Raw genomic sequence first — 22,226 nt, forward strand, 5'->3', positions numbered from 1 at the left:
GCCCCACGGCCGCATCCCTGTCGCGGTACTCCTCCAGTGTCACAGCGTACAGCGGTTCTCTTGTGATTTCGGCTGGGGAAATGGGATGATGTTGCGCTGATTCTGTTATTTTGGAAGAAGCGGACGAAGGTAGACAGCCGCTAGCTTCTCGTTGGGCGAGCGCTTTAATACGCTTTTGTCGGAAAGCGGTAAGCTCTTCTTTCTGTTTGGTGTTGAGTTGTAGGATAACCTGGGCGTATGCTTCTGCAGCCTTGAGCTGGATTAGGGTATCCATGAGTTCGGATTCGATGGCACGCAAATTTTGATTTGTTTCTTCTTTTTTGACAGCCAGGGCTTCTTTGAGTTCACTGAGCTGGTCAGTGGCCTGGGTACACTGCAGCTCGTAGTCTTTGAGGAGCTGATGCATTTCGTCAGTCTTCGCTTTTTGCTCAATGACTGCCGCCTGAAGGTTATCGGCAGCTTCTTTTTGACGGCGGTATTCATCTATTGTAACAGCGTACTCTGAGTTCCGTGCTGGGTCTTCTAGGAGAGCAAGGTGGTGGCGGAATCGAGTTTGTTCAGCCCGTTGTTTCTGCAGGCGATGTTCTTCAAGTTGTTTCTCCTGTTGTTCTGCAAGGTCCTTAAGCTTTGCGACAATATGGCGGAGCTGAGCAACCTCGGTGTGTAGTGCATCTTGATCTCTCTGAGACGCTGCAAGCTGCTTCTTCAACTCGATAGCAGATTTGTCTAGAGTGTATTGTAGGGAGCGATTCTCGTTATTGAGCTTGTCGAGGAGCATGAGTAAGTCTCCAATTTCGCTCTCGTACGCATCTTTGTCGCTGCTAAAAGTGGTGTCTGGCATGTTCTCCATGAACTCGTCGAAGCATAGACCTTCATGCTTACCTTCTGGAATGCCCAGGGCGTGCTCAAGGCGTTCGATAGCTTTGTCGAGCCCAGTCTTTGCACCCAGAGGATCCTCATGAAGGCCGTGCATAGATGGAAAAGGGTAGCTTGAGAGCCTCTGATTGATCTCCTTCGTTGTCAAAGTTGCGGGATGGCTGACGGAGAATTCTGCAGAAAGGTGTTTTCCACGGGCTGCCATTTTCAGATTTGACACGCACTGAATCGGCGCGCAACATGCAAAGGCAGCCTCCGCGATAAAGACGGATTTCGTTTCCTCGGGTTTGTGATGTAACAGGGTATCTCCATCAACCCAAGGAAATGTTATAGTATGGTCAGTCACTACCGACGCTGCGTTCTTGTCCCATGCCGATAGCAAGTCCAAATGCTGGTGCTCTTTTAGTTTTTCGGAGAAAACAGATCCGCTCTCCACACCATCAGAAATTCCTATGGGTGTCGATACATTCTCCATGCACTTCAGCTGCTCGGCGAGGTGGCGAAGCTGATTGTGCAAGTCATCATTTTCGATATTCGCCGCCTCAACGGCGGCGCGCAGTTTATGAAGCTCACTGTTGAGCTGGTTGCGACTCTGAATCACCTCCTCCATAGAATCTACTTCCTCTGAGGAAAGCAAGAGAAACGGAACTGTCGTCTGCGATATGACCCGCAGAACGGAACTACAGAGGACTGTTATGGAAGAAGACGCTGGGGCGAAATGTTGGCATTTCACCTGCATTACCGAAGATCCCTTTATCCTTTCCAGATCAGCCAACAATGATCGAGAGTGATTTCGATGTTTGCCAATTAAGGCAAGGCACTCTGACAACTCCTGTGACGTTCGCTCTCTCTCCTCCTTGGAAGTTCTAGAGTCCTGTGAGTTAATGTTCCCGCGAATGGCGAGGAGACGCTCTTGGTAGGCCTTCGCTTCAGCCTTCGAAGAAGCGGCTTCACTCTCTAGTTTTGTCACCATAGTTTCATCTACTGTGGCGCCCACCCACTGCTTGATTACGCACACACGGTCATCACAGCGAGTAACAGTCCCAACAGCCCACAGCCACTCCTTATGAGCATCCAGAAACTCATAAGACACAACAGACCCTTCCAGAGGTATATAGGACATCGTCACTGTGTTTACAGAGAGTCCCTCTAAAGAAAACTATGCACTGAATGATAATCGCTTCAGGAAGATAAAAATTGAGAAGGCTTCTAATAACTCTACTTTCTCATGCAAGCATGTAGCGATAGTCCTGATGAAACCACGTGCAATTCAGAAACACCTCAAAAAAAAGTCAACTTCTAAAACCTGCGTCTACCACGTGCTAGCCACACGAAACGGGAAAAAAGACACCCGAAAACCAACTCTACGCTTCGACTCCTTGAAAGTGGATGAGACGGGTCAATATTTACTGATCACGGATAATGCTCTTTAGTACTGTTGAGAGAGCCCAAGCAGAATACTTTTGGCCTTTTGAACAATGAGAAAGCTAAAGCACACAATAGCGGCTTAGTACAAAAAAAGACGAATGGTAAAAATGGCAGGAGAAAAGTAGAGAAGGACCTAAACGAAATAATCATAAAAAAAAAAAGCGATGTGGATACACAACTTACAAAACTGCAAGAGTGATCGAGGCTGAGAAACTAGACAAGGCGCTAGCAACGCGCAAATTGAAGAGCGAAAATACGATACTGTATTTCCGATCCAACTAAGTTTCTTTTCGCGAGTGGGCAAATTTTGGTAGCGCGGAAAAAGTGTCCGAGAGAAGGAGTTGAAAACGAGATTCCGAAAGCATGTCCAGAAACAGAAATTCCGCTATATACTGTTCGTGAGTACGAAAGATAGAGAGACTTATGAAAGCTATCTGGAGAGCAAAGAGGGGACGAAAAGGTAAGGAGGTGGAGTGTGCAACATGAGGTGTAAGAGAATACAACGCTCGACACGAGTGTCAAGAATTTCCATTCAAAAGCAGAACATTTAATTCCGCTACGACGAAAATGGAGTATTTCTAGATAAACGTCAACGAAATGGTTCTATAACATGAAAATCGAGAGCGCTGTGATGCCGCGGTGTTAACTTTTTTAGGAAAACAGCAGAAAAAAACTGCATCAGCATTTTCTATCTGTTTGAATTAACTACATCGCGTGGCTTTCCAAGTGGTATAGCCAAATATTGACTTCATCTTTTTTGTTGTTGTTTTACCCAAGGTAAGTACGAAAGCAGCATGCAACAATGAGAGGCTTGAGGTCCCGTATACACATACAGGGTGCATTTATTAGGGCTATGCAAGACTCATTTTGAAATTTTCAGACAAAGAGAATGAAAGGAAAGCCTCACATACGTGTCCTCGTGCGGCTCAAGTCTGCTGCAAGCAAATGTCTGGATCTTAATGCACCATTTAGTAGGTGACGCTGTGGAAATACGCATTTATTCGCCCATTGCGATGCGCACTCGGAGACTGTGCACAATTTGGAATGGTTTCTTAGAAACAAAACATATCTGTGTAGCTCTTTCATTGGTGCGGTCAAAGGGAAACTACCCTTTAGCATACAGTAGTTCAGCACCCACTCCCTTTTTTCGATTTACGCCTCACGAACTTTTGTGCACTAGAAGGTTGTACTTAGATCGCACCCTCAGTACCAACAGAGCATTTCCAGCACTTAAAGTTAAGCCTGCAATTACTGGGGTGAAAAAAGAAGACAAGTCAACAGCATACTTATCGTATCTCCAATTGAATGCCATGAGAAATAGAGATCCCACGATTTACATTTTCGCGAGTCCCGTGTGCTGAGGCAGCTGCAGACTTTTTGAGGATACAGTCCTCCTGTAAGACTTATCACAGACATCAGACTAGATGATGGTTCGAGTTGAAAAGCGAATTAATGAGTCCTCTTGACTAGACACTCCTTCCGCTGCTTGACTAACGAGCTCTCGTCGCTCGCAACTAAGCTACTCTTCTTTGTTTTTCTGTGAAACAAAAAAAAGGAATACCGAGAACTATATTAGAGCCTGTCAATCGCAGAATATATACTTCGCCACATACCCACCGAACAGAAAACAGATGTGTGAATTTGTCGGCATGACGCTCAAAGCCCTTATTGCATCCCCGGGACAAATTCGTATATCTATATATCTATAGATATATAGATATACGAAGATGTGGTTTGCGAAGTATTAGAAAGCGTGTGCGGATCTGTATACAGTGATACAAATAGAACGTTCAAGTAATGCGCTTGGCTATCACGACACTCCGATTGTAGGAACTTGTGCAAAACAGAGCTTTGTGTGTGTGTGTGTGTTAGGGCCACCTTCAGATAGGCACGATATCGGTACAAAGTGTCGCAGCGAGAAGTGCGGCAAGGCCCCATTTATGTCTCCCAGCGTGTCTGGTTCCTGTATTCTCACGGGGGGGGTTCACGGCGTATCACACTACCGATCCCGTGAATGTGCAACGGTGATACACTCGTGATGCAATATGTTGCTTTATGAGGTTGTAAAGAGGCAATAACAAAGGGATGCAACTATTTCATTTTGTGGCTGATGTAGAGCTCAATGATAGCACACCTGCTTGACGTCGATTTGCTTAAAGCGTCATCCCTCGACTTTTTAACTCTTATACAGCACTGCACTCCAGTTCTTCTGAAGTGAAGCAAGAGCACCTTTTTGTGGCCTCTCAGGAGAAGTGAGTTTGCTTTATTCTAGTACATATTATCAATAGAAATAGGTCCAAATAATGCGTAGTGGTGGAGTCCTAGTGTTTATGAATCTTGTTCTTCTTTTAGCGCCAGGTAATAGAGGTGCAGTCAGCTCATATATAAAGTGGCACTGTGTTAAACCTCAGCGTATTCGAGTATTTCTCATCGTTGATAGCGCTTGTACACAATGCTTCATTCGTCGTGATATTCACCTGCTCAAATTATAAAAAAAAATGGTAATATTGAAACTTTCACCTTTACCATCTAAACTGAACCCCCATGGCGTATAGCTAATTCAGCAAATAACCACGAAATACAGCTAGCTTAATCGCCCTTCACATCCATTCCTGCCATTCAGTATGAGCTAAGCAAACTTTACTGGGCCAGCCACACACTTATTACACAGTGGAATGCAGCTGCGGACATGCGCGCTGCAGGAATGCGCGAACTCAGTGATTTCAGCATGATCACCGCATCAAACCTTGCTCGCCCACTTCGCAGGTCACCTCAGTTCCTTCCACCATGCTGATGCCTGTGTGGCGCAACCGTTTGTGTGACATGAAGGCTCCCCGTACAAATGGGCCGCGGGGGCCGCGGGAGATAAGCCGGACCGTGTTGAAACAATGCCCGTTGCTTGGGTGCCGCTGATGTGTTCGCCATCACGCGCCACATCTTTCAGGGCTTTTCCATTGGCAGCAGCAGCGGGGCGCCGCGTCAACCCCCCACGTCGTGGATACTTGGCCCTGTCAGCAGCAGGTGCGGCTTGGCATTTGCAGCTGGAAAAGCTGCCTTGCCCCCCGGTGAAGAGCGGAGCCGCCGTAGTCTTTGCGATGCGCTAAGGAATTCCCTGCCGCGGGGGATGAAGGTACGAAAGCCTTTCAATGACATCCTTTGCTTGACGGATGGTATTTTCGATGCTGCGTTCTCAGAGGGCAGAAACAATTGGTAGAAGCCACGATACCTCTTGCCCATCCGTGCTGACCTCGACGCTGTGGAAGACGCTTTTGAGCGCAAAATATCAGCCAGACATGAGGTACCTTCCGGAGCGGAAAAGAGGCGTGTCCGTCTCCCGCGTTAGGGACAATCCAACAGACATTCCCCGTTTGAAGCATTTCTCGTTATGGAAAAGAACTGGCACTGGATTAACTTTTCATGGCCGACGGCTCTTTCAAACACCCAAGAATTAACTTTTTTGAGTGGCTTGAGCATGCTGACCCCTTTCGTAACATTTAACAAGTGTGAGACCTAGGCATGGCATGCGCAGCGGGCAGGTCAGCAATTTGCATGTACACATGTGGAACCATTTCCCTTTCCTCAATTAGAACTGTCGTGCTGAGTCACTTTTTACCCATTAAAGTACTTGCAGAAGTGATGTAAGGTGGCAAGTCTACCCTTCATACAATTCACCGCTGTGTACTCCAGCATAAAAGTCGAAGCTGCTTATGAAGTGGCACCAGCAACCGTTGACTTTGTAGATGATAAACAGCGGAAGGCAACTGGGTGAAAGTTCCTCATAGTGCTAGCGATAGTCAAGTTTGAGATATCATCTGTACCTGTTACTGTTGTTGACCGATCATAAGGTATCTGGTACAGATTTTACCTAGCCGTAAGTAGTGGAGGCCATCAAGTGAGTTGGAACTTCAAATGGAATCTGAGACCTCTCCTTGAAGCCTATATTATCTGTGAGGACACTTTTCTGTTGCAGCTGCTCGTCTTTTTTTGTCGCTCCTTTCCTCTCGGTTGCTCTTGAGAAGAGCAGTGCCAAAGGACGCTAAAACGGTTGCTGTGGACCAAATTACTACCTAGGTTTCTAATTGCTTGAGGAAATTATGCTCGTCTTATCTCTTGAATCTGCTAGTAATTATTGTGTTGCCTGAGTCAATTGGCTTATTACTCCGAGCCAATAAAAAGCTACGGCAATTGTCACATCAGTAAACAGTGTCCGAATTTACTAGTGCAACGTTTTTTTTCTTGGTGGATGTTGCCAACCCATACCCATTCGCACCTTACTTGTCTTTCGTGATCCCTGCCAGCCATGCTCTGCGTAAGTGTATACAACCGTGTACGTCAAAAAAAGTGGTACTTGCTCGTGGCTCTTGTACCCCTCAGTCTTTGCGAAACGGGCACTGTACTTATCCCTGGGGGTTCTGTGTGTTGATCAAGGCGATTAAGGCATGGACCAAGCAAAAGGCTACCTAGGACTAGCATCCCTTTACTTGCCGCTTATGCTGTCTTCAATGAATTTACCGAAATGGTTTGAAAATGAAGCAACAAGGCACAGTAGTCATTACTTCCGTAATAACGTTTTGAGCCGAGTCAAAATGTTTCTTAAGGAAGTCAACTCAAGCATTCGAACGGCAAGACACCATGAAGGCTCCTCGAAGAGCAATATCCGCAGCTTGAGTACACAAGGTTCATTCTTTTGTAGTTACCACAAAATATGAATGCTGGAGAGCTACCTTAAAGCTGAACACTGTAATTACTAAACGATTTGTAATTTGCTGCTGTGAAGCTTATGAGTGCATCCGTGTGATTACGACTAAAACATAGGTTATGTTTTTTTTTTTTGACTCACTTCTGGAGGAAGAAGACCAGCTTCTCCGTTTCAGTTGTTGGGGCATCTGACTTACATTCTAGAGGCATGAACTAGATACCTTAGTCGATGCTATTCAATACTCCTTATTTACTCATTCCGCTGATTTGTTTCTGATCATTTTAAGTGTCTACATTTTCTTGTTGCCACTGTCAGCTAGCTATACTTGGCTGACACAGCTTAAGTGTATCTACAGAGGGAGAGGTTAACGCCGCACGCTATCGTGCTTTCCATCTTTCCTCTTGTTAAGCCTCTGCAGACACTTTCGTAGATACGTAACTGTGCACCCAAACCTCGGAAGTTACCTCAGCATATTTTCTAACGGCAGCAAAGCTTCTATTATATATATATATATATATATATCATTTGAAGGTTCCTCTAGTTTCACTTTAGCAATTACATCTTCTCTACACCACTGAAAGAAAATTTCTCCGTTGTACGCTGTGCAAGATTCTCTGCCTTAATATGCATGCGCAGTAGTATTTTCACTTTTTTGCCTAATATGCTCGGACCTGACATGAGAATACGCACTATTGGATGTTGCAGAGGAGAATACAAACAACAACAACAACAACAAGAACATATTGCAATTTACGCAACTAGGTGCCTTTTGGGACTGCTACAAAGCGTTTTTCTGTATTCTCAGCTGTAATGTAGGTAGTGTGCAACTCTGTCACAGCGCGGGTTTGAGCTGATTCTACAGTACTCGTTGCGCCTCAGTGAGGAGGAGCATAGTCATTTTTGCACAGTTTAGTGCAACTTATGGTGTGCTGCTTTCCTCAGATGAGAAACCTGTCGTGCTACTGCACTTTACCCTTGACATCTTACTATGTGCCTTTCCTTATCCTTATTTGCGCCCTTTCCTCTATTACCGACTCTGTTATTAAGGAATCTTTCTGGCTTCAGTACTTTTCTGCAACGCACAGCATTTCGCTTCCTTTTTTTTTTTTTACAGCACTCGAAGGAATACGAACCCCTTAGCGTATTAGTTTGTATTTACCACTTGGTGCTGTATGTAAATTTTATGAGAATCAATCTAGGTGCTAACCTGTTTTCTTTCCGAAGTGTGCGCCACAACGGAAGAAGCCTTTGCATGCTAGATAAAGATTCCTCTTTTCTTTCCCTTTTCAGGTATCTCCGCTGTTGTCTTTTGTAGCTAAGATGTCTCGCATGGCTACCGGAGACCACCTGAAGCTATTGAAGGGACAACTCTCAGAAAAGGAATTTCGAATAGGCGAGCTTGAGAACCGTGTCAAGGATCTTTTTATCGAAGCCAAAGAACTCGATGAAAAGCTACGTATCGCGAACCGTAATGCCCGAGTTCTTGAAGAGGAAAACAGCAACTATCACATTCGTATCAAGAGCCTTGAGAAGGAAAGCGATACCTCGGATGTCTTTCCCTTGCAGAGAGAGGCGATGAAGCTCATTCAAGAGAATGAGGAGCTGCGGAAGTCGCTAACAGAGGCTGAGAGACATGTTAAGCAAATGTCAATCCGTGAGCGCAATAGCGACCATGGCGCTGACAAGCGAATTCGTGAACTACAGAGCGAATGCGAAAGAATGCAAAAGGAGAGACTGCGCGAGAGCAAAGAGTTGGAGAACACTCGTCATCAGTGCGCTGACTTGCGAAAGCGCCTTGATGACAATGAGGAGACACTGAAGTCTGCAAAAGAGCTATGGGACCAGGAGCGCGAGAGGTATCAGCAGAAGATCGATGAACTGCTAGACTTCAATAAGCGCGCGGAAAGGCCTCTTGTGACCCCTTTTGCTCGGAACAGAAATGGCGGCGTTGAGGAACCGCTGGAGCAATTTCTATTGAAGGAAGAGGTTGCACAGCTAGAAAGGAAGCTGAAGGAGGCGCAACACAAAAGCTGGGAAAAGGAGAAGGAGTGGGTGCGCACCGAGAACGAGTTGCGCCACCGGATTAGCGAATTGCAGGTGAATGGCAGCTCAGAAGGCCGTAACGACGAAGCACTTTTCCAGGCCATGAAGGATCAAGTTAGGTCTTTGCAAGATGAAATTCAGGCTCTTCGGTATGATAGGCGTGGCTCTCGATCAGCACAAGCCGTACCGATGAGCTTGATACATGCTTCCTCGACTGTGAAGCCGGCTGCGAAGAGTTGTTTACTGGAGGAATGGGCAGCTCGCTATGAATCCGTATCGAGGGCGAATGACGACCTTCGTGATCAGGCAGATGCAGCTAAGGTGAAAATTCTTGAACTTCAAAACGTTATTGACGAGAAGGTGGTAACATGCAAAGAGATGGAGGTCCGACTCGCAGCTGCTCAGAAGCAACTCGAAGACGCTTCTCATGAGTCATTGACAGATAGGCTATCATCTGTCCGCTCGACCGGTGGGTACAGTTATGGAAGTCGCGCAACCGGAGCTCCACACAGCCAGGACGATGCGCGTGCAATGATAGTCTTGAAGCAGAGAGTGCGTGACTTAGAGGCAGAGTTGAAGAAGCTTAACAGCGCACAAGAGCAGAAGGAGGCAATCAGTCATATTCGCATTAAGGAGTACGAAAAGCAGATCGTGGAGCTACTGCACGAAAATGCGAATCTTAGAGATGTAGGAAGGGCTCAGGTTGATTCTGAGGGCGGAGACACTGTGATTAACTTTTTGGATGGGGTGATGCGTTTGACGAAGGACAAGCGAGAGTCGGTAGAGGAAGTGATGCGACTTCTTGAGTTCACGTGGGACAGCGAGGATGAGGCGAACCGTCAGCTACGCAGAGCCAAGTACCAAGGTGCTGCCATGGCTGCTCGGGGTGCCGCCAAGGACGACGAGATTCAGCGTCTCCAGAAATATGTCAGTGACCTGGAAAGCAAACTGCGCGACACTGAAAAGCTGGCGCACGACAATGACGATTTGAAGGACACCGTGGGTGCTCTGCGCAAGCAGAACCGAGGTGTGACCAGCGAAAACGACAGGCTCCGAAAGAAGGTTGGGGACCTGGAGAAGGACAAGGAGGAAGTAGTGCAGCAGCAGAGCGCAAAGCAAAATGAAGCCAAACGGCGTGTCGAAAAGCTGCAGGCTGAGATTGTTGACTTAACACGCAAGCTGACCAATGCACGTAAGGCAGGTAGTCGGCCAGTTTCTCCAAACATCAGTGCCCGCTCTCCGCAACCTGTTACTCGCTCTCCACGACCCAGCGCCCGGCGTCGGACACCTGAGGCAATTGCTCTCTCCGAGTTATCTGTCCGCTCAACAGATGAGCAGCATAGAAGTGCTATCCCTGAAGGTGCCCACCTCGCTTTCACAGTTGTGATGCTGATGGATGTACTGCGCAATGGTCGACCAATCACTGAACCTGGCCACGTTATCATCAAGCTGAAGTCCATCAAAGAGAAGTACAGGACTTCTGTAAAGGTGTTGTCGTCTGTGATCCGCTTTGACGAGACATTTGTGTTCTATCTTGCGCAGCCAGACCAGGATGTCATCACCCTGCACGTCTTCTATAAGCAGCACGGCGTTTCCCGTGAGTTTCACATCGGGGATGCCTGCTTCTCCATGGCAACACTGTACCGAGGAGTTCCTCGCCAGCGCATAGCTCCCGTGGTGCAGAACCCTGGAACAAAAGAAGCGCGTCGTGCCGCACAAGTCGAAGTGTGTCTGCAAACAGATGACTTCGGAAAGACAATGGAGCCCACCGAGGAGGAGGTGAAGAAGGATAGAACGTCATTCAACGAGCTCGTGAAGAAGTTTGAGAACAGCGCCCCGGAGATGCTGCACGCGGTAGATGTTTACATGGCATCCAACGAGCTACAGTAACATTTTCGCGTGCACCTGCTGCACAGGAGCACCAAACAGTGTCGTCGCGGCCATACCGCTGTGTGAGATGCCTGCGCGCGCGTGTGTGTCAGTGAGTGTTGGCGAGTACATGTCTGTTTTTAGGTCTTTTTCGTTTTCTTGCGTGTAGAGCTTGTTTCTCCATGTGGGTTTAGTCTTGCGAATGTCGGTTTCTCGTTGGGAGTAACGTTTTCGCATCTGTGTGTTAGATCTGTACAGAAGGTGGATGAATTTTGAGTGCGTTCCTCTTTTGCGTGTCTCTTTTGTTTTTGTGTCTGCGGCCGGCACGAGTCCCTCTCTGTAAGAGCTTTTATTTCTTATGCGCGCATTTTCTGTTGTGCGCAAGTGTATGTGTACGCGTGTGTATGTGTTGCGGTGCGCTTGAACACGATTGCATGAGACAAAGGTAAGCAAGCCAGCACATCTTAGCAATAACATTTTGCAGGCATAATGACTGTAGCAACGCGAAAAACAACACTGTTCCCTTTTTTTGTTCTTTGCTACCACACACAGTTTTCATTGCCCTACTTCCGATATGCTGTAGTTCGCGTGCCTCTGGTTTCGCCTTATCGCTCGCTTTTTTTTTTTCTAACGTGTCACAGCCTTCAATTTTCCAGGACGAGTCTTGTCTTGCGTCGCTCCCTGCTTGTGTCTTTGAGACTACAACAGCGAAGTGTCATTTCTTCTTTTTTTTTTTTGCGGGCGCTCTGTCGTTACGCTACCACCATCGTCGACATATTTTTCATTCCCTTCCCCATGCCTTTTTTTTATTTGCTTGTTGTCTTACTAGATGTGTTTGGGTTTGCGTGTGATCTGCGTTGTGTGGTATGTTATGTATCTCTGTCGTGTGCTTTCTCATTCGGCCTCGCTTCCCCTCCTCTATGTGATGGTCATTCGTGTAAAGCTCTTCACTTTTTTTTCCAATCTGTGCTTCATCATTGTTCTTTATTATTGCCGCTCTCTACCCCATTCCGAGAGCAGCGTTCTCAGAATATGTGCATCGTTTTGTCTTCATTCTTTCTTTTTGTGTGCGTGTGTGTGGAGGGGGAGGGACGAGGAGCCGGGGTACTGGTAAGTGCTCCTCTTTCCTGTTGGTCGGCCACGGGAGTCTGTATTTTGCGCGTTACGTCGGCACATAGCGGTCTACAAACTGACGTATTGTGGAGTCGAATAGAAGTGATGACGCGTCTAGTACAGAAGAAGAGAATTGGAGATGATGTTCATTTTCTTGAAGCGCACGTGTCTGTCACCTAATTGCCCTGTGTGCCTCTTCCCTTCATCCAGTTTTCTCAGCTCTGTCTTGGTGTTTACGTGATGCGCTTTCCTGCACACCTTTCAACATCAGAGTGCGACGTTCTCAATAAGCCTATGAGAGAAGCAACGACACGGCTATGCACCCTTCAGGATCTCTCGCTGTAAGATCCTTGTGACGCTTCGTGGCGGATGTTGAGTTTTCTGGTTGCCTCCACGTGTTTTTGACGAAGTCCCAATACCAAACAGGATTGTAAAAAAAAAGGAAAATGTAAGAAATGAGCATCGCTTTTTATTTTCCCATCATCTCTGCCTTCTTCCCTCTCGCACACTCTTCTAAAGGCATATGCACACGCATCCTTCAGTCGAAATTTCTCTGGAAGAGGTGGCGGAACGGAGAGAGTGAGGGAAAGTAGGTGGGGTAGCCTCCCCCCTCCTCCACACGCAGCAACAGCAACAATAACGCTTCCGCTCTACTGCCAAAGATCACTGCCTACCGCAACAGTCGTAAAGAAACGTAAAAAAGATGGTGGGCGTCCTTTCCTGCAGCATCACCTTTTCTTTCCACCCTTCTGCAGAAGGGCATCGGGATAGATGAGCGCAGGAGGGAGCCACCGCCCTGTCTTCTGCTTCCTGCTTGGCGCGCCGTTGTTCATCAGCGGACACCCTCTTTTTTTTTTTCGATTTTCCGTGCTCGAACTCGGACACATCTCTTTTGTTCTCTTGTTGTCTTTCATCTTTTTCTCGTTTTTCTTCTTGAGATTCTTCTTTTTTCTTGCTTGGTGTCTTCGAATGGGTTACTGGGCATTGCAGAGGGAGAGAGACACACAAACCTGCAGGCATGCATGTCTGTGTGCTCTTGGCGATGTGATTGCGTGTACCGTTTTACAAAACACAGGCATATAAAAAGAGAAACCCAGGAGTAGCAACAATGTCCATGCAGGGATGCAAGTGGCAACCAGGAAGCCCCATCCGAAGGGAAGGGAAGAGACCAGCACAAGCTTCAGGCGCAGCGATGCGGTTCTAAAGAGGTAGACCTACCGTAGCATACATTTGCTTCTATGGGCGTACCTTGGCGCGCGTTGTGTGTCGATGCGTATCACTTCGTAGTGGCAGCTTCGCAGTCGTGATTTCTCTCGTTTTTTTTTCTGTCTGTTCCGCGTCACTGTCGGTGTGCTCCTATGAGGAGAACTGAGAGAGCAAACGTACCAGTCAGGTGCAGCAAATTGTTCTTCGCAACACCTACCTCATTAGGAGCCCTCAACTGACTTTTTTGGCGCGAAGCTGATACGGCCCATTTCTCCGTATTGTTGATCTACGCCACACACACACACATATATATATATATATATATATGTATGCATATATGTATATGTTCCTGCTATAGTCTCTTCCTTTTTTAGCAGAGACGTCACTCTATTCGTCGCCTTTGGCTATTCTTCCGCTATGTGCCTAACATTCTCTTTTACTCTCCTTTGTTCTTTGCTACCCTTCCCCTTTTATTTGCATCGCGTTATACTTCGCGTTGCCGCTGCACCCCGTGTGCATGTATTTATTCATGTCCGAAAATGCGCCAATGTCATATGTGCAACCACCAACATTTGTGCTTCCTTTGCTCTCTGGCACAAAGAAAAGAGCACCAAAGTGCAGTTCCGAAAGAACACGGTGGCCAAGGGCATTCGAGAGGTATTCCCATAGGAAGCAGGTCGCTACCTTTTTTTTGTGCTCACCTCCTCCGCGCTCTTACCTGTCCCCATCGTTCATTATTCTGGAGATAAAAGCGGATGTACGGAGGCACACACGGACAACCACATGCTCACAGAGAAAGACTATTGCTACGAAGTACAGGCACCGTGAGAGGACACATGACTGCATATGTCCATTGCACGTGGAGCTTGGCTAGATTGCCTTTTGCAAACCTCAGAATTTTGTGACTCTACAAGGAGTTCTTGTTGGATCACTCGCTCAGAGAGCCGCATCACCGGCTCTTATCATCTCCGTCTCGGCTTGCACTGGCTGCGTACACGCGAGTGTGTGTGCATGCCTGCTCTCGTGTAGATTACCGTGTCTCCAAAGCTCGAAGGATGGAGCTCGGGGGTCGAATGAGCTCCGCCACGGATATGGTGATTGCATATCGCCTTCCGCAGGATGGGGCGGATGAAGAGGCCTACGGTCTGTGCCTTGGAAAAGAAGGGAACACGCTGCGCGTGATATTCTTGCGGATTGAGAAAAACTACGAGAGACTGCTGAAGTCAGTTCTACGCAGGCGATCTGAAAAGGATGCTGTCGTGAAATCGCTCGAGAGCCGCTTGCAGTTACTGAAGTCCAAGGTGTTAGAAGAGAGCGACACGACGAGGCCCAAGAGCTGCCGAATGCAGGAGATAATGCTACGGTTGGCTCTTCGACGCTTGGAAGGGGTCGAGGAAGAAGAGTGGGCACTGCTGTCGCAACAACGCTGCCCCTCTGCTGTAATTAGCGCTGTCGGATGTACTGTGGCTTGCATCGCTACTGGTAAGAGTCTTGTGTCATCTACGTGGAAAGATGCGCAAAGGCTGCTGTGCAGCGGCAAGGGAATGATGCTACAGCTGCGTCGGGTTGGCGAGAAGCGACTGGAGAGGTTACTCTATGACTCTATCTCAGAGACGTACTTGTCCGACTCAACCTTGTCTTATTCTTCAGCGTCTCAAGAGTCGCCGTCGCTTGGGCTTCTGCACAAGTGGATCACGGCCTTCATGGATTACCAACGTGCCCACTACATGGAGGACAGAGAACCGGAGCTGCAGCGACAGATAGCCGGCTCTCAGAGCAGCCTGCAGTCGGCGCGCGAGCGCCGCGACTCGCTGACGAAGCAGGCAGATCTAATCAGCAAAGGAATTTGCTACTCTCGCACCCAAACGGTGCGCAGTGTCCCTATAGAGCACGTCCTCTACCTCATGACAGCTGAAAGGGTTACAAATTGGCAGTACCTTCTCAAGGAGCGCATCTCCATCGAGTTGTTGGAGGAGACGCTGGCGAAGTCGTTTGCTGGTCAACGAAGTCCCCGAGGCAGTTGCGGCGAGGAGCAATCTAGAATGACGACGTTCTCCTCCGCCCGAGCCAAGGACCCCGTCTCAGGAGTCAGCTACCCCGATCGCACTTCCATCGCTGCTTTGACCCACCCTGCGCCGAAGACTGAGGCAGCACGGACGGGAACGTGGGCGAACAGGGGTCACGTGCGACAACCGCGCGCCTCCATAGCCGATGGCAGTTACGTGGAGAGTGTCAAGAGCCGGTGTGCCACGGTGTTGTCCTCCATCGACCCATTAGGTGAACGGAATGATAAAGCCTCCGTTGCGAAGGAAGTAAAATGGGCATCTGGCGGTAACAGCTGTGTGTTGTTGTCAAGCGGCAAGGCTGCGGTGACTCGCGGCAGTACTAACATGTCTACAGCAATAGACGCCGTCACTACATCTTTTTCTTTGATCACTCAGGTGGATAGGCAAAACGGCGTGTTTTTTCCCTCGCATGCGCCCTGCACACCGTCGGCGTCGGATGATGCCCAGCACGTACTTGCAGACGTCAAGACCCACTTCAAAAATGTGCAGGAGACCCTACTGGCATGCTTCGAGGAGTACAAGCAGCTGGAGGAGAAGTACTCCAACACCGTAGAGCAGAGTCAGCAGCTGCTGCAGACTTTGGAGGAACGTGACAACGAGATTGCGCGGCTGCGTGAGGATCTGGGGCAGGCGACGCAGAAGCAACTCTTGGTAAGCGGTATCATTGCGCTACAGCAACAGGCTCAACACGGGACGTTAAATGGTGGCCAGTGTAACGGGCACATGAATTGTAGTCATGATGCACCGCTTCACCTCGGGGCTTCCAGTGCATTTGATGCGGGTACCTTTGCGAGGTGCGTAGAGTACTTGCTCGACGATACGCTGGATTTTGTAAGAGGGGTTGCTTCGGCCCCAGCCACGTAAGGAAGTACATTGAGTGCCTGAACATACAACCGTCATGCAGCCCACTGGAGTGTGCCAAAAAGCGTGCGCGGAATCTGTTCCTCGGCTTACCCTGCTACAAAGGTACTTTTCAACCACTCACCTGTGCAAGAGTGCGGCTGGGGAAGAAGGAAGACGTGGTCATGGAGAAAATCGAAACGAATGATGACTGGCGTGTGCTGTAGTGAGTGTGTGTGTGTGTGCGTCGCTCTTTCCATCTTCTCACCCCATCTTGCGCATGTGCACGTACGACGGAGGGGTGGGGTGGTGGTGAGGAAGGCCCATTGGAATATAAGGGGGAGAAACGTAGCGAAATATTTTCGCACAGCTCATAGGGACATCAGCTTTGAGCGAGGCTTTTTTCAACAGGAATGCATGAACCCTCACTGTGTGAACTTATCCTAGAGGTGGCACGGAGTGGGGGGGGGGGGATGATTTACAAGAGTGGGAGAGGTGCTGCTGAGGTAGCGTAGCTAATGCCGCTCAATCGTCGCGCTGTTACTCACGTGCCCACTCCTCTCTCGACCCCTTTCCCCTAATCACACAGATGAGAAAGATGCCTACCAAAGACCTTTCGCCGTTTGTTGCTTTTTTTTTTGTTGGTTCATCTTATTTTCTGTGCTTACCTTTCTTCTCCATTCTTACAGTTTATGTTGTTTGCTCTTGTTTTTGTGTTGTTTCTCCTCTCTCTCGGTAGGGCCTAGAACTCCCCCGTACCAGCATCTCTCCCTGTGCGTGCGCGTTGGTGGGTAGGAAAAGAGCGAGTAAAGGGAGGGAGGAGGTGTGACCAACGATGCACGCGTACGTTCACACCCACACCCACCCACACACGCACGCACATGGACTGAAAACACGGAAAACACGCGTTATTTTTCGTCTCGCTGCTGTAAATTGTTCTCTTCTCTTGTGCATCTCGGTCTTTCTTCTTCTCTGCGCACTCCTTTTAGTTTTCCCCTCTCCCTGCCCGCCCTCTTCTCTTCGCCGCCCCATTACCGATTTCTTCCCTTTCCGCTGACGCTTACGGGCGTTCATTCTCTCAGCGTTACATTTGATCACTGCCACCGCCTTCCCTCATTCCTCTTTTCTGACTTTATGTGCTTTTCTGTTTTGGCACGTTTCTTTTTTTTTTCCATTTGCTTTTGAATAATGTTCAGTTTTCTCACTTCGTGCTCTCTCTCTTTTGCTCTTTCTGTGGCGCGCGCTTTTGCGTCCGCATTCGCTGGAAAGTGCGTGCTCCTCTGCACGCTTTTCGTTGTCGTTGCTCCCCACTGTTGTGCGCTTCTCATCTTCCTCGACATTCTAAACTTGATCTCCCCGTAGCACAAGCCAGGAGAGTGATATGCACGGGGAGAGGAATTCGTAGCGGGCAATTTCACCATACACCTTGTTTGTCTGTGCTGTTGGGGAATCTTTCTCCGCTTCAGTTGTGTCTTTTTAATGTGTCATTCCACTCGTTATGGCAGTACAAGACTCAGAGGGGAGGAGACAAGAACGGCTGAAAGAAGAGCTGAAAGACACACCACCAGACAGTGGAGGATACTTTTTTTTTGTGCATGTCATCTCGTGGCGAACGTTAAACAAAATTGTCTTTGCTGAGTACTGCGTGGTAGCGTGACACATCGGTCTTTGTATTGTGATTATGGAAGTTAGTTGTCTACATCTGAATGACGCGGCAGTCGTTGCCTACTCACACGCAAAATGCGCAGGCACCCGCCAGCAGAACCCCCACCCGCACTCGCGTAAAATTAGGGAGAGTCTTCTCAGCGGCAGAAAAGGTGGGAGATGTAGAGGTTCCGAGAGATTCCTTACTTTCCTGAGAGAAGAAGTGGAACGAGAAGTCTTTGTTTCCCCCCTCACGGCAGCTTTTCTTCGAAGTAATATGACACGGCATGTCCCTGTGCGTGTGTGCCCACTACCCTTTGTCTTCCTACGTATATAAATAACAACAGAAGCATCCCCTCTCGACCCACACACACAAAAAAAACAGTGAAGAACAGAAAGACCTACACGGGAGAAGTGAAGCGGGTGAATTAGGACCTCAATACAAAAAAAAGTCACGTGATGAACCAACAACACAGCTCTGAGCCGTACATTAGTCTTCGCTCTTGTCGTCTCGGTGCTCTTGCCCAATGTAGTGACATGAGAAGGAAAGAAAAATAGTTACACTTATGTAGCCTCGAGTAGTCGTTCCGCTCATGTAGCACGCTACTTCAGGCAACATTGTGACTGGTGTGCTTTCCCCTCGCCTTTAGCCACTTGGGTAGCATCGATCGTTACTGATACTCTCGTCGCGCTTGGCCTTCTTCACCCCTTTCACTTCCTTCACTTTTTTTTCCCATCTTTCTCCCACTCCCCACTGTCATTGCTGCATAATTTTTTTCTTGATACCCACTTTCTTCCTCGACTGTGCACTACCTCTCTCTACACTGTGGAGTGCGCTTCCCCTCAATACAAGTGATTCCACGCCAGTTACGTTAGCTCTTTTTTTTCCACGACGAGGACAACGTCGAGATTTTCATTTCGCTTCGTTGATTCCACTCTCCGTTTCCTCCTTCCGTACACGTTTGGCAATTCACCCCTCGCCTCCCTACTTCCACATACACACAGGAAAAGCACCCCCCAAAGAAAGAAAACAAAGCGAAGGCAACAACAAAAACAAGATACGAGTGGTAAGGGCTCTCCTTCATCTCAACTCTTTGCCGTCCTCTATCTTTTCTTTCCTAGGGCAGAGAAATTGCTTCTCTGGCTTCCCCCTTTTCCCCTTTTAGCCTTGTAGATTGCCCCTTTTGTATCATCACGACATCACTAGATCCACCCCCCTCCCAAGGACCCCCCTCTTCTTCACTCGTGTTGGCCTTTACAAGTCCCATTTTTTCCTATCTTGTTTTTCATGTTGTTATCCTCTTTTCTGTCTGAGCTTGGTTTGATGATTCAGCACACACGTCAACTATATTGATTGACAACACAAGTTTGTAACTTCCTCTTCGTCTCTCCATTTTCCCCACTTCGTTTATTCAAGGTTCCTCGGTGTTCTGTGTTCGCGAGCATTCAGTTTTTTCTTTCGTTCTCGCTCACGCGTTGGCTCCTTTTTTTTTTACTCCCCTTTTCGCTCAAGCACATTAATTGTACAATTGAGTCCCCCCGCCCCCGTTACCTTTCCTCTGTTTTCTACTGCTTCTGCAGCTTCCTTTTTTTCTTTGCCCCCCCCCCCCTTCCTTTCCTCCTGGCTATTACAGCCGATCTGTACCGTGAACCGACCCACCCGTTCTCCTTGGATTGATCTACTTCTCTACACACCTTCCCCCTTTTCCCCTTCTTCTCGCCACAAAGACCGTACCATTCGGATAGCTCTTCATTCATTTATTTTTTTATCAGCTGTTTTCATTTCGAAATTTTTTCCTTCCGTTTCACCCTAGATCCTTTTATTATTACCTCTCTTGTTTCCGCCCCCCTCCCCCTCTTCAGAAACTGGAATAAGCACACCGGGACACCCCTTTCCTTGAGTTGCATTCTTTTCTCGTATTTTTCTATTGCGGGTCGGCCGCTCATTCTCCCCACCTCCAAGAGCAAAGGCCACTTGCTTCCCCCGCCCCCCCCCCCCTATAGGGAGGAAGGAAAAAGTCAACCACCACCACCACGACAAAAAAAGTGAGAGGTGGCGCAGAAAAGACGGTTATGTAAAGTCGTATTGGGGCGATTGCTACTTTGGCTTTTCTTGCCTTGTACTGTTAAGCGTTGTTCCTCTGCTCTCTCTGTTAGTGTATGTGTGTGTGTGTGTGTGTGCATGTTCGTTTGAGTTTTTTTCTTCCGTTACCTTTCATGTGTTTATCCTTACACTCTCTTCCCTTTTCTTTCTCTCAAGTAAGCAAGCTGTATGTGTGTGTCTCCGAAAATATATTTTAAAAAGCGAGCATACGAAAGAAAGAGAAACTAGCAGTACACGCTCTCTTCTTCAGTATCTGTCCTTTTTTTTTTCGTTCCTTCTTTACTGTGTGTGTGTGACTTTTCCTCTCACTTTTCCTTCTTATTTTTTTTTCTCTCCTTGTCCTCCTCTCCCTCACTCCTGCCCCCCTTTCCTTACTCCGCAGCATTTCGCTTCCTCTTTTTTTTTTTCAGAGTTGTGCGTCTTGCGTCTGCCTCCTCCCAGAAAACGTCGTACAGCGCAAAGAAGCACCGAAGATACCGACCTCGACAGGGCACACAGTTGTGCGTTTTTTTTTTTCGTTTTCGACCGTTTCTCTCTCAATTCGCACCTCTACTCTCCCCTACTGCCCGGTGAGCAGAACAGCTGTAAAGGGCAGCGGATTTGCGCACCTAGACACTTGCCTTCGCGAACCCGTGGTGTGGAAACCCCGAACTATAGTCTCCTCTGCCCCCTCCCCACCACCCACACGCACACCTCAGCTTCACTCATCTGGAGCTGAGAGAGCCACGGAAGGTTAAAATGGCGTCTACTTCTCCTGCACGGCCGTCGAGAAGAGAGCCCCTGCTGCAGGTTTGCGACCCGTCTGTCGTCAACACTTGCCTCCAGAAGACATCCGTACCCAGAGACTACTGCAGCCCCGGAAATCCAATGGAAGAAATGGCAGCGCTAGAGCCTGCCGAGTGCACTTCCACAAGTGTTGTTGTTGAGGCACTCGTGTGCACAGACGTCACAACGGCATCGGTGATCACGACTCCGCTGACAAGCGTGCAGTGCACCCCACGGTTGACAACTGGGAAAGAAAAACCGCTCGGGTCTCCCAATTCCATCTTGAGCCATTGCAAACACGCGCGATCACCACTCTCGTCCCAGGTTATGGGGTTTCAGCTGGCTACAACTGAAGTTGGCGTGCTAACCACACCTCGCGTTGAGCTTGGCATACAGACGTGTGCTGCTACTCCTGCTTGCAGCGCTCGTGACAGTGTCAGCGACAAAACTGACGGTTCTCTGACTCAAATGGCGCTCTTCACTGTCCTCCATTCCTCGAGGGACAATATGTACGAGCCGGAAACGCTCGACCTTTTGTCTGCCGTGGCGGATTTCGACGTCAGCAAGGATGAGTTCGTTTCCACTACTGCCTCTTTTCAGTATACGTGCAAGGGGGCTGAATGGTGTGCTGTGGTCGCCGCGCACACAGATGCAGTGCACCGCCTCGCAACCATTGATATCACATCCGATTGTGGCGTAACCACAGGCGAGCTAGCGAATCTGACAATAATAGCCACCGAGAAAGCTGGGCTCCAAATTTGCTTTCAGGTTGCTACGTGTGGTGACGCGCAGCGCGAACACACCTTGCGACTTGGACTGGAGATGTGTGAGTTCCGGCGTCTTAAAGGGCTCTACCACATCTTCCTCGCCGCAGCCATGGCGATTCTGCCAGTGGATGAGGAGAACACAAAATCGACTTCACACTCTCAGGAAGATGATTATTATCCTGTCGATAAAGTTTTCGTGCCCACCATCAACAGCCACAGCAGGGTCGGCGAAGATCGCCGGCAGCTGGTTGCCGAATTCGAAACCACACTGGAAGACATGCAATCCATGCAATTCCAGAAGGAACAACAAATTCAGCACCTAGCCTCCCAGCTCGACGAAGAGCGTCGCTGCAATGCACAACATGTTGCCGAATTGCAGAAGCAACTGGTCACAATGCGCCTGGACCATACATGCTTGGATAACGAACTTGATAGCATTTCTGCAGCTTTGCTAGAGACGCAAGAATCATGTAATCTACTGCGACAACTCGTCAGTGAGAACGAAGAGCGACATCGCTACGAACGGCAAAAAGCGCAACGCGAACATACGGCACTTCAAGAGGAATACGCAGCCCTCGTCGACCACTACGAAACTCAGCTCCGTTTGTTGCACAACAAGTCACCCGAAGCGCACGTACCCTCCCTCAATACAAAATATGGAGTAACTACCACCGTCGCCACAAACACCAATACACAGTTCGACAACGAAATAACGACAGCAGGTGATGTGCATCTTTTCACTTCAAGAAACCACGTATTCACACCACGTACACAAGCAACAGACAACTTAAACAGCAACACCTACG

At 48.4% G+C, this 22,226-nt stretch overlaps 4 protein-coding genes across 4 annotated transcripts in view, besides 1 other annotated feature; 3 read left to right on the top strand and 1 right to left on the bottom strand.

The window, feature by feature from the left end:
* LPMP_202250 (hypothetical protein) overlaps window positions 1–1,999 on the bottom strand; it is a gene marked incomplete at both ends in the record, with an annotated part of 13,174 nt that extends 11,175 nt beyond the window's left edge. The window contains one exon of the mRNA XM_010700125.1: window positions 1–1,999. Coding sequence (XP_010698427.1) covers window positions 1–1,999 — 1,999 coding nt within the window.
* A 2,907-nt stretch (window positions 2,000–4,906) lies between these two features.
* Window positions 4,907–5,382: a repeat region.
* A 2,941-nt stretch (window positions 5,383–8,323) lies between these two features.
* LPMP_202260 (hypothetical protein) lies at window positions 8,324–10,936 on the top strand (the record flags this gene model as incomplete). Its single annotated transcript, XM_010700126.1, has 1 exon — window positions 8,324–10,936. The coding sequence occupies one exon, from the start codon at window positions 8,324–8,326 to the stop codon at window positions 10,934–10,936; it is 2,613 nt and encodes an 870-aa protein (XP_010698428.1).
* A 3,353-nt stretch (window positions 10,937–14,289) lies between these two features.
* Window positions 14,290–16,164, top strand: LPMP_202270 (hypothetical protein; the record flags this gene model as incomplete). Its single annotated transcript, XM_010700127.1, has 1 exon — window positions 14,290–16,164. The coding sequence occupies one exon, from the start codon at window positions 14,290–14,292 to the stop codon at window positions 16,162–16,164; it is 1,875 nt and encodes a 624-aa protein (XP_010698429.1).
* A 4,996-nt stretch (window positions 16,165–21,160) lies between these two features.
* The window catches only part of LPMP_202280 (hypothetical protein), a gene marked incomplete at both ends in the record, with an annotated part of 4,607 nt that continues 3,541 nt past the window's right edge, over window positions 21,161–22,226 (top strand). Inside the window, one exon of the mRNA XM_010700128.1 lies at window positions 21,161–22,226. Coding sequence (XP_010698430.1) covers window positions 21,161–22,226 — 1,066 coding nt within the window.

Source organism: Leishmania panamensis, assembly GCF_000755165.1.
Source record: "Leishmania panamensis strain MHOM/PA/94/PSC-1 chromosome 20 sequence".
Taxonomy (NCBI): Eukaryota; Euglenozoa; class Kinetoplastea; order Trypanosomatida; family Trypanosomatidae; genus Leishmania; species Leishmania panamensis.